The 12304-nt window shown below is 38.1% G+C and overlaps 1 protein-coding gene across 4 annotated transcripts in view; it reads left to right on the top strand.

Annotated features, from left to right (window-relative positions):
- CDKL4 (cyclin dependent kinase like 4) overlaps window positions 1-9013 on the top strand; it is a 53653-nt gene extending 44640 nt beyond the window's left edge. For all 4 annotated transcript variants that reach the window (XM_025260909.3, XM_006071206.4, XM_025260907.2 and 1 more), the window contains 2 exons: window positions 1686-1820; window positions 4083-9013. In XM_025260909.3, coding sequence (XP_025116694.1) covers window positions 1686-1820; window positions 4083-4184 — 237 coding nt within the window. In that variant the 3' untranslated portion in view covers window positions 4185-9013. The remainder of the gene's footprint in view (window positions 1-1685; window positions 1821-4082) is intronic.
- The last annotated feature ends 3291 nt before the right edge of the window (window positions 9014-12304 follow it).

Raw genomic sequence — 12304 nt, 5'->3', positions numbered from 1 at the left:
TGGAAATCATAATGACTGGAGCTGGTAACTCTGGGACGGGTGGACAGTAGGTCAAATAAAGCCGATGTAAAAATGTGGTCATTGAAACTATTAAAGAACTGTAAAATAATTACAATTAGAGGAACATCAGTGGTTTAAACACTAAATCTTTCCTTTAAAATTAGTAGAAGATGAAAGAGAATGATTAAAGCTGTGATGAACACCATGCTTCTTTTGCATTCATTAGGAAATTTGACAGTTATGTCAGTGTATTTCAGACTATGGAAATTTATGAGGATGAATGTATTCCCTTTTAAGTTGGAAAATCAAGAACTATGCTATCCAATAGGGTGGCCACTAGCCATGTTACTACTGAGCAGTTGAACTATGGCTGATTAGAATTGAGATGTTCTATATTTCTATGAAAATTACTTTTTAGAAGAATATAAAATATTTCATTAATTATTTTTAAAATATTACATGTTGAACGGATAACCTTTTAGATACACTGGGTTCACTAAAATTCTAAATTGCTTTTTAAATAAATCAGTAGAAGATCAGGCAAAATCAGAACCATGTCGATACTGAATATAGCCCCTGTACCAGGGTCAAACAAAGAACAAGTTCTAATAAGCAGAAGAAGCTCATCTATGACAAGTCTGCCATTCTTGCTTGACCGGCTGAGACCATGCTAGAAAGTGTGACTCTTCATTCACCATGGATACTGAAAGCCTTTAATGGGGCAGGGATGGAGATACCAGTATGAGTATCTATCTTTAACAACCAATTAAGTCATATTTATGGCATTGGCTTCCATACCACTCATCAGAATGACTACTCATCAGAATGAGCTATTTAAAAATACACATTCCAGTAAATAACCTCAGATTTACAGAAGCAGAATCTCTGTGCATAGGACCTTGGAGTTTATATCTTGAAGCCTCTCCCTAGGTAATTATGATGAACACCAGTGTGAAACTCTGCTGATCTAGGAAGCGGAGCCATCAGAGTGACCTAGAGTCAGCTGTGTAGACCAGCCTTTGTGCTCGTGCTGGCCACTGCCCAGGTTCTATCCAGCGTACAGGATTCCTTCCGTCTGAGTCCTCCTGAAACCAAGAGCCCCACGCCTCTGAACTCTTAGATTGCCCTTACCACTGCTCCACTGGACCTCACCTGCTTTCTACCTCTCACTGCTCTGACCTGCTGTAACCCAGCATTCCACAGATCCTATCCTGGAAGTCTAATTCCCCAGCTTTGTTGGTTTGTTAAACACAGATTAAAAAAAAAAAGAAAAAGCCCACAGATTGCTTGGCCCTACCCCCAAGGCATTTGATTCAGTAGATTTGGGGTTGGACCAAGAAATTTGTATTTCTAGCAATTTCCAGGTAATGCTGATGTAGCTGGCCTAGGGACCACATTTTGTGAAGTCCTACAAACTCTTTGCTTTACAAGTGACACACACCTGACCTACATTTACCCCCTTCAAAACATTGACTGTGCATCAAGTCTGCCCTCAAAAGACTTTGAATTTGCAAAAGAAGAGCAATTCCAGTTATTAACAAGTTTCCAGTTCTGGATACTATACAAACTCGAAGATTTTCTAAACTTGTGTTTGCTCTACCAAGTTATTATTCAGAGTTTTAGGGTACAGTAACAATGCAGGCTCCTCTTTTTAATATCTTCTTTGCTCTTCCCATCTTCCAAAGGAGTGTCTGAAGATGAATCCAGATGACAGATTAACCTGTGCCCAACTCCTGGAGAGCCCCTACTTTGATTCTTTTCAAGAGGACCAAATTAAAAGAAAAGCACGTAATGAAGGAAGAAACAGAAGGCGTCAGCAGGTACCTCAGTTCCAAAGTTAAAGTGCTATAAAAATGATTATTTTCGTTCTCTACCTCTCAAAGTGAGACTAGGCGGCACCAAGATCTTTTCTTTGCACTGGTTTAATTGTATTTGTTTGTCTAACAGAAATTTTGATTGATGCAATAAAAACCATAAAACTGAAAGTTTCCAGATTGCCACAAAATCTTATTCCAAGTATACTTAAAGTTATTGCACAGTTCTTTTGTTACACTGATTGGATATCCTCCCCACCAAGTCATGTACCCAAAACACAACAGTTTCATACAACTAAGCCCTGATTACCGCTGAACTGACTTTGACGGGCATTATGGAAGAATCCTTGTACCTTTCTGTAGCCTCCACGTGTGTAATAAGTAACTTGACTGTTCTGTTCTTTCACCCATGGCAGGCACCTTAGTCTGCCTTTCCTAGGCTTTTCCTGGTAGCCAAAGACAAGCTCTGGACAGATTCAAAAAGATGAAGCTCAGATATCTGAGAACCAATCCTGTCCTAAAATGTGCCAATATTATAGATTAATATGGTGAATATAAAGATAGATGTTGATTCTATGGCTTATTAGGCAACTACCATTTACTTGCTTTCAGACAACTTTGAAGTGGAAACATAAGCTCCATGGAAGTAGGTTTATTTGGATTTAGACTTCTTTTCCCCCTCACCTGCATCCCCAGCACCTAAAACAATATCTGTCACATCGAAGGTACTTAATAAATAGTATGCAAATAAATAGTGGGTAGCCACTCCCTTCTCCTGGGGATCTTCACAACCCAGGGATTGAACCCGGGTCTCCTGCATTGCAGACAGATTCTTTACCATCTGAGTCACCAGGGAAGCTCAGTAAGTAGGTAAACATTGCTTATTGATAAGTCAAGATGATAAGTTTCCATTTCTCAGAAAACTGACACCCATCATATTTTGCGTTTGCTTAATTCTCCACCTCTGATCTACTTTTCTGTTCACCTGTCTTCCCATTAGCATCTTTGCCATAAAGGAAGAAAGTGGTCTCTTTCAGTAGTTAAAATAGAAGTTTTTGGGGAGAGGAGGGTCAAACTGATCAGTAAGATGAAATGTTAAGATGACGTCTGTGTATCCCAAATCTTTATCCAAGATAAAAATCCAAATTTTTATTACATAGGCCCTTTAACCATTCAAGTTACGTGCTTGCAAGTTCAAGCCCAATGCTGTTTACTTAACCAAGAAATTACGGTTTGTTCAAATTTGAAATACAGTGTGAATTGTGTGTAAAAACACTGTCCCCTCAAAAACATCTCACCAGCTCCTGGACCTTTGTCCTGGGAGAGGGGATAGGCACGGCTCCACCCTGCCTCTTGGTCCCTGAGCCACTTTCCACTGCGCTCACCCCCAGGTGGGTGGGGATGCTGCTGTCCCTTGACATCTCCAGTTCACAGCTGTGCTACCGTTCTTTAATACTTCATAACTCAGCTGAATAAGCCTTCCCAAAGACACAGGACAACAGAAGGAAAAGAAACACCAAGAGCAGCATGCATCTAGAGAATTTCATTTACAAAGATGTCATGTTCTCTGTCCTAGCCAGCTGCAGCCTGTCCATCTTGTGTGTCAGCCCCTCCAGAGCGCCCCCCACGAGACCATGCCTAACCATCTCCCTCCATCAGGCGGAGACGGAGAAGGCCCAGGGCAGCCTGGCACACCAGAAGGCCCTAGAGAGCAAGGCCAAGAGAAAGACAGAGACATCTTCCAAATTTTGATTTTCTTTCTGAGCACACACGTTTTTCTTAGACATCTTAACCATATCAGAAAATAAAGTTTCTGTATCTATGAGTGATTGACCAACAATCTCCTTAAGCCTAAATATTGTTTAAAGTTAATAGTAAAGAGATTTTAGATCTTTGCTGTTCTGCCAATATCCTAAAATTAATATCTGAAGTTAAAAATCTGAGATGAGTAAAATGTAGACTCTTGCACTTGTTGTTTAATAGCTGGTGGGAAGTTTTCTTTTAAACCCTGACCAGATACTCAGAAATGAATTCATTGAAACAGATCATAGGACGTCCCTAAGTATCCTAGAATGAATAATATAAACTAATTTTCAAGTATCAGAACCACAATTTTTAGAAAAGTAACTCTGTTTAATTTTTTAAATTGATGTCTTTTGACATCTTTGTACTGTATGTATCCTTTTGTTTTACCACCTTGAAATCAAACTGTACCAATAGGAATTGTTTTCAATTTACTTTCTTATTTTTGTCTTGTTCTGCTATTAGAATCAACTGTTGCCTCTCATACCAGGAAGCCACATCTCCCCCACACCTGATGGAAGAAAACAAGTCCTCCAGTTAAAATTTGATCATCTTCCAAACATTTAGTTCTTTCAAGAGGAAAGTAATTTAATACGTATACACATTTTTGTACCAGAGAGATAGGGAGTCTCAGTGTTTCAGATGCAAATGAGCCATATGAAAATTAAGATGCTTTCTAGAATTGTTTTGCTCTGATCATTACTGATTCCTCTGCCTGTGTTTTTTACATGCCAAGTTTATATTTTAGAACATTTTCTATAAATGTTAACAGCATTTGAAACTGCACATATGGAGGAGAGATTTTCGATTTTATCAGAGCAGCCCCTCTTGAAGCAACTTGTATTGAGAATTTGTGAACTTATCCTTTGATTTATGAAAAAGATTTACATATACCATCTTGCTTCAGCTGACCATATACAGTCTTAGAGCAATATCAGATTGCTTGCCTAGCCATTGTTTGTGTAAGGAATGGCATTATATTTCTGCATTTTAATTCGCTCTTGTTGCACCCAGGTCTGTTGAGTTAATCCTGGTATTTTATTCTGTGTTTTTATATTGGTGTAGGAAGGGAACCTTGAAGTGTTGTCTAGGTTTATCCCTTAATTCCTGGGCAGACTCTACTTTCTCTGTCTCATAAGACATTGACAATTCTATTTTTAAAGCTAGCTAGAGAACATGCCGTACATTTACATAGAAAATAGTGGATGAACTGCAAGGAATTACCATCCTTGTGACATCACGCCCTAGAATAACTGACTGCTGAGCCTTCTCCTGTCCTTTGGTGCATCACAGTTCCTTATCCTTTTCTCCTCCTGATTAAGCCATCTCAGTACCTAAACCTATCCTCCTGGGTGTATTTTCTAAACATCTCATTGTCAACACTCTCTTCCAAACATTTGCATCCATGCACTCTATAAACTTGCCCTTCATGGTCAGGTCAAGTTTGCAAACACTTCTGAGAGCAGAAAGATTATCATTCAGTTAACTTCATTTTGTGTCTCTTGTCAAAAAAAAGACACAAATAAACAAAACACCTCAATAAGTGAGTTGAATTTATGTTGGGACGTTTTCCCAAGTAGACTTGACACACACACATACATATGTGTAAATATATATTTATAATTATAAATTTTGAAGCATCAGAGTAGATCCCTTTTATCCTGGACATCTAAAAATGGTACGGACTGTTCGAAAGTACTTTTAGTTTGCTAGTAAGGAACTCATGTAAAATAATAGCAGGAGGAAAAAATAAATAAAAATAAAATAATAACATGAGGCTGTCTATCACTGACTGGCATAAAGGCACAAAATAGTGGCATCTTTATCAATAAATGTTAAGATGATTTCATTAACTTTTTTCTGCTTCTGGGTCTGGCATGCATACCTGAGCATGGTCAAATTTTGCAAATACACCTAATTCCAGAAATTCCTCGTATTTGACACTAAGACACCAAGCATAAATTGTTATTAAGGAAGCACAGTTCCACCTCATGTTCATCTCTAAAAGTCTGCTGCACATATAAACATGGCCCTATGAACTTTCAGAGAATCTCAATCAAGTACTTGGGTGCATCTCTTTATTGAGGAGTTATGACATCCAAACAATAGTTCTGTGCTCACTAAAGATATTTGAGGTGGGCTTATTTGACCATTTAATATTCTTAGTGTGAATATAGCCTGCTGAGGATCTTCTTTATTTTCATCTTATTATCAGAATGTGTCTCTTCAGATTTTTTGCATTTTTAGTAGGATGATATACCACAGGTACAAGAACAATGAGGAATAAAAGATAAAAGCAACATTGATTAAAGATTTATTTTTAGCTTTCATAGTGGGTTTTTTTTTAATCATTTAAGCCTTCTTACTGCCAAACCACTCATGCTCTTCAAGCTCACCTAAATGTGGGCTTACATGTAGAAATTAAGACAGCGCAAGACCCCATTATCCATTTTATAATTGTGCTTCAAACAGTGGAGTTTTGGGCAGAGGTTGGTTGGATAACTGTCTTCCCTTAATTTTTGCTTACATTTAAGAATCCTTTCAAACTAGCATCTCTCTCTCCATTCTGTTCCTTAGACACATCCATCATTTAGGTATCACTGGGGAGAGGAGAGGTGAAAGCATCTAATGCTTAGAAAAATATTCCGGTGTAGTCATATTACCTTGAAGAAAAGGAATCTTCTGATAGACATTTGCATGCTTATCTTTTCCTGGGTGGCCCAGGCCACAGAGCACCTCAGATGCCTGGGTCGCTCAGGGGCACGCATCTTGAAGTGCGACTCTTTACAGAGTGCGGATTTCTCACCTTGTACTTTGCGGGTTCCCTTGCATTTCTCAGCTGCATGGAAGACAGTGGTACTCGTCCCCAAATTAAGTAATGACTTTTGTAAAAGTTCTCCTCAGCAAATAGGCTTGCTGTTTGCAGAAGCCCACGTGATTCTATAACCACGCGTTTCCTTCTACAGCCTTGCACACTTTCTGGCTTACCTGGGGCTTGTCTCACCCGTGCCAGCTTCCAGGCTTTCTCATTTACTTACAGAGCTCTTTCCCAGGGCTGTCCAAATACGACACCGTCATGGTGAGTGACACCACCTGAATACTCCTTTCCTCCACGTCAGTGTGACCTCTTGGTGCCCTGGTTTTCTCACACTTTTCACACACACATAGCTGAGACTCTCCAAGTTGCTCTCTTTCTTTCTTTCTTTTTCTCTTTCTTTCTCCTTCCTCCCTTCCTTCTCTTTCATTCTTCTTTCTTTCCTTCCTTTCTCAGGGCACTTTACAATTAAAAATGCAGACCTTATTTATTCTTAGTGTTGCTGCTTCTTCAGGAAAGAAGAAAGTATACTACATAATACATAGAGAGGACATCTGATTCAACTTTATCAGCCCCATAGGCCTCTTTGCTTGGACTCTGTCTTTAGTCCCCATTTCGGTTCTGATGATATATCCATGCAGTTGTTCAGACTTGCTCCAACCACAAAGCCCTTGAGGGGGTCACTTTTTAAAGATTGTTTTAACAAGACTGAACCATTAAAAAGTGGTATTCAAGAGGCAGCTGTCAAATGCTTTGGATTAGGGAGGTGACTGAGTAAAGGGAAACAACAGAGTGCAGGGATGAAGAAGTGAGCAGAGAGAATGTCTCTCTGCTAAGGAGCTCTCTCACTGTCTTTTAGTGCTCTTGCACATTCCCCAAACTACAGGACATAAGAAAATTAATATGTTCTTTTTAATAAGATGAAAAATTTTCAGTTCCGAACATGTTGTAAGGTCCTTGTTCATACTTGCCGTAGAATTACAGTTTTTTTTAAAAGGTGGCACTTTCTTTGTCATTTGTTACCACCAGCAATTTCCAATCCTGGTTTTGGAACAACTTGAATGGCACAGAATTCCCCAAAAAATATAAATATATATTTTAAATTAAAACATACTACCGAAATAGGAATGATCCTAAAATTCCACAAACAGTAGAATCTTGGAAAATGGGGGTACTAGTGTAAGGTAATAGCGAAATCACAAGTATATAGATTTTAATGCATATAGTTAAGACATTAAGATGTCATTAAGACATTAACACTTGCAAGTTAAAGTAGTATGCTGGGTATATACGTGTATTTGTTTTCTACTAGAATCATTAACTCAACAACGTCATTCTTGTTTTGACAGAAGATGAAAAGTCAAGAGTGGTAATTTAGAGAATAATAGAAATACCATTTGGTCTGGAAGTTAGGACACTGGTTCTAGGTCTGTGTAGCCTTGTCACAATATGTAACTTTCTTTTGCCTTCATTTCCTCATTTGTAAGATAAGAAAGTGGATAAATGAGATAATGCGTTAGGCTCCCCTTCAGCTCTAAACTCCTGTGATTCTCTGTGGGGCATGGTATTTGTGTCTTGGATGTATCTTCCACTAAAATAGTCTTTCTCGAGACTGTTTAACAATATCAAAATACATTTTGCTCTTTATGGTTTAGCCAGGAGCGAGGAGATCTCCCTCTTTCTCTCTCTCACCTGCTTTCTTTTGTACTCACACAAACACACACACACCGCCCCGTGCTAGTTCTATCAAGTGAATAGCAATTTACAGACAACCGCCTAACAGAGGTCAATTTGATAAACAAAATTAAATTTTAAAGCTAATTATCACTGGATTTTTTTAATTAATGTAAATCAAACAGGTGTGCTTTCAAAATGCAGAGTAATATGTAATCATTCTTTGCTGTTTTAATCTAACTCTAATTAGCTTGGAAATGACATATGCTATGAAATACTAATTTAAGATATCCATTAAGGCAAAGAACATTCAGTACATTTCTAACTTCAGTAAAACTTTTGGTAGTTTCAGTAAATGATAACTTAATGGAATTCTACAAATAGAACTGAATTTTATCTGTTTTATATTTCAGCAACAGGGACACAGGCTCAGTCAACCTTATGTTTAACTTATCCTTAAAGCTTATAATCAAGCCAAGAATTTTTTTTCCTATTTAACAGGCATATAAATGACTTGTATTTATAAAGTTACAATTCTTCTTTTCTGTCCTGAACGCTAGTCACTGACTGTATCTCTATATATTGTGACTTTGAGGATGTTGTATGTCTATTTATGATTTTAGGACATGTTTGTATAAAAGCAGGTCTACTTCAAATCACATGAACTTATGGCTGTGATTCAATTAGCATTTGATAGTTAGCATAATGACAACTTAGACTTCTAGATATAATGTACTGCAAACAGTTTTAGTTGTATTATGTTAAATATACATAATATTTTTTTATTTATCTTAAGATACTTGTAAAACCTGAGAATGGGATTAAAAACTTTGGTGACTTTATATTCGAATATATCACTTAACCTGAATGTGTTCTTTAGCTTATTTTAATAAAAGTTAGAACTATTTCTGTCTCCTAATTTTTGTTCAACTCAGGTATTAGTCTATTGACTATTACTTTATATTTAAGTGAGAAAAACTGTCATCTTCATATATTAATTCCAGAATTTGTTATTTAATTTCCTATCAGTTGGAATATCTGAACAGCTGATGTAGCAAACTATTCCTTTTGTTGCCTGGGGCTGGGAATTTTTACAAATGGAAAACTAGCAAAAATTTTTCCAGTCTGACCAGCTTGATGTTTATCTCTGAGAACATCTTTACAACTTTACTTTGAGGCTCTAAGATTGTTTTTCCTCCAGTTCAAATATTTTTTTCTGGCCCTTTACGATACTTAAGCTGCAAGATGTTCTTGTATCTTCAAGCCCAAGCTAGTTTCTGTTATAGGTTTAAAAACACAAAAAGGCTCAAGACCAAACTTAGACTAATGATCAGAGAGAAAAACAATTGATAAAATAATGAATGAGTCACTATTTAAATATACTTCAGTTCTTTTATTTTTTTCTGAACTAACCTTTCTGCTTTCATTATTTTTAATAGCACTTATGTAAAAAGAGTGTGGTCAATTATTTCCAATGGTAGCTGCAACAATTTCTCTCAACCTACATCAGTTTTACCATGACACTTTCCACTCCTCTTATCAAGAGATGAAGTCACGCTCCCTCTCCTCATCTTATGACCTGTGTCTTCCATAGATGCCCTGTGCCATTTCTGGGCTTAGTCCTTGAAAGGTCTGGCAGCTTCTTCCTCAGACAGAGAAGTCTGTCATTTCTCTCTGGGGAAGCCAGCCTCCATGCTCTAAAGAAGCTTGAGCTAGATACAACTAAATGATGAGATACCACATGGAGAGGAAGAGGCTGCTGGAGGAGCACCAAGGGAGCCAGTCATGTGAGTGAAGCCTTCCTGGGCTTTCCAACTCAATGTAGCCACCAGCTGAAGGTCCCCAAATCAGCATCCCTAGCCAGCATCAGGTAGAACAGAATAACTGCCCAGCTGAGCCCAGTCAACCTACCAAACTATAAGAAATAATAAACCAGTGGTTTTAAACCACTACTTTCCAGGTTGGATTTGTTACGCAGCAATAGATAACTGAAACAGTATGTTTTTAAATTGTATACCGTTCAGTGGAGAAACATGTTCTCAATTTATATGCAAACTTTAAGTAAGGCATCAAGTTATCTTTTTAATTTTGTTGAAGTATAGTTGATTTACAATGTTGTGTTACTTTCTGCTGTGCCTCTAAGTGATTCAGTTTTATATATATATATATATAAATAATTTTTCATTATGGTTTTTTCACAAGATATTGAATATAGTTGCCTGTGCTATACAACAGGATAGTTGTTTATCCATTCTATATGTAATAGTTTGCATCTGGAGAAGGAAAAGTAACCCATTCCAGTATTTTTGCCTGGAAAATCCCATGGACAAAGGAGCCTGGTGGGCTACAATCCATGGGATTGCAAAAGAGTCAGACACAACAACTAAACAATCCCAAACCACCAGTCCTTTCTTCCCCAGCCTCCTTTCTTCCCCAGCCCCCTCCTTTTTGGCAACCACAAGTCTGTTGTCTCTGTGAGTTTGTTTCTATTTCATGGATGAATGAATGAAAGTCGCTCAGTTGTGTCCAGTTCTTTGCAGCCCCATGGACTACACAATCAATGTAATTCTCCAGGCCAGAATACTGGAGTGGGTAGCAGTTTCCATCTCCAGTGGATCTTCCCAACCCAGGGATTGAACCCAGGTCACCCACATTGCAGGTGGATTCTTTACCAGCTGAGCCACCAGGGAAACCTTTCTATTTCGTAGATATGTTCATTTGTGTTATATTTTAGATTCCACTTGTAACTGATATCATATGATGTTTCTCTTTTTCTTTCGGACATACTTCCCTTGGTATGGTAATCTCTACATCCATCCATGTTGCTGCATATGGCATTATTTCATCCTTTTTATGGGGGAGTACTCCGGGAGTTGGTGATGGACAGGGAGGCCTGGCGTGCTGCAATTCATGGGTCGCAAAGAGTCGGAAATGACTGAGCAACTGAACTGAACTGAACAGTTCATTGAATATTCATTGGATATCTGTGAATATTCACTGAAAGGACTGATGCTGAAGCTGAAGTTCCAATACTTTGGCCACCTCTTCACCAGATGTAAAGAGGTGACTCATTGGAAAAGACCCTGATGCTGGGAAAGATTGAAGGCAAGGGAGGAAGAGCAGCAGAGGCTGAGAGGGTTGGATAACATCACCAACTCAATGGACATGAATTTGAGCAAACTCTGGGAGTTAGTGAAGGACAGGGAAGCCTGGCATGCTGCAGTCCATGGGGTCACAGAGAGTTGGACACGATTTAGAGACTCAACAACAACAAAACATTCCATTGTATGGAATACCACATTTATTGTATTCATTCTTTATCCATTCGTCTGTCGATAAACATTTAGGTTGGTTCTATGTCTTGGCTATTGTAAATAGTGCTGCTTTAAACACTTTTTACATGTATCTTTTCAGATTATAATTTGGGGGTCAGATGTTATTTAGCCTAGAATATACTCTAGGAAATCTAAAAATCCTTCTTCCCAGTTACCCATTGGCCTCTGTCTTTGATTCTTATTTATCTTAGTCAACGCTGCTCTACTTCCCAGGGGGAAATCATCTTCTCATAAAACATGTATAACCACCCTATGGGGGAAATCTAAAACACCATAATGAAGAAATGGTCCAGACATTGTATTCTATCAAATCTATGAGTACATTCTAGCTAGAAATTTGCTTGATATCTTCACGGTGATCCAATAGGTGATTTCCTTCTTATTGCAAGAAAAATATTTACATCTATGTTAGATAATTGGATAGATGCCAGACTACTCATTTTCTATCTTTTGTCACCCTGCCAAAAAAAAAAAAAAATAAGCAGTCAGTTTGGGTCCTGATGAGTGTTCTTTAACCAGTGCTCTTCACTCATATCACACTCACTAGACATCAGCTAAGTCATCTTCTGGATGTTAGCAGAAAGACTGATCTACACTGAATGAGCTTCTGCTCATAACCAAGGATCTCTAGCACTTTTGACTCTTCAAGATAACTGGTGCCATTGTCTTTCCACATTTGCCCTCTTTCTCTTTTAACCTGAAAGACATCCAACCAGAGGTCAGATTTTGGCTTTGCCACTTACAGGTCATGACCTTTGATCATCAGTGTCTTCAACTCTAAAATGAGAATTTTTAACAACCTGAAGTTGTTAAAAGTATTAAGGGAAACAGTTATGTTAATATGCTTGGTAGCATAAGGAGCT

This window comes from Bubalus bubalis, chromosome 12 (genome assembly GCF_019923935.1).
Source record: "Bubalus bubalis isolate 160015118507 breed Murrah chromosome 12, NDDB_SH_1, whole genome shotgun sequence".
In the NCBI taxonomy this organism is placed as follows: Eukaryota; Metazoa; Chordata; class Mammalia; order Artiodactyla; family Bovidae; genus Bubalus; species Bubalus bubalis.
This window is presented reverse-complemented; position numbering and strand designations above follow the sequence as displayed.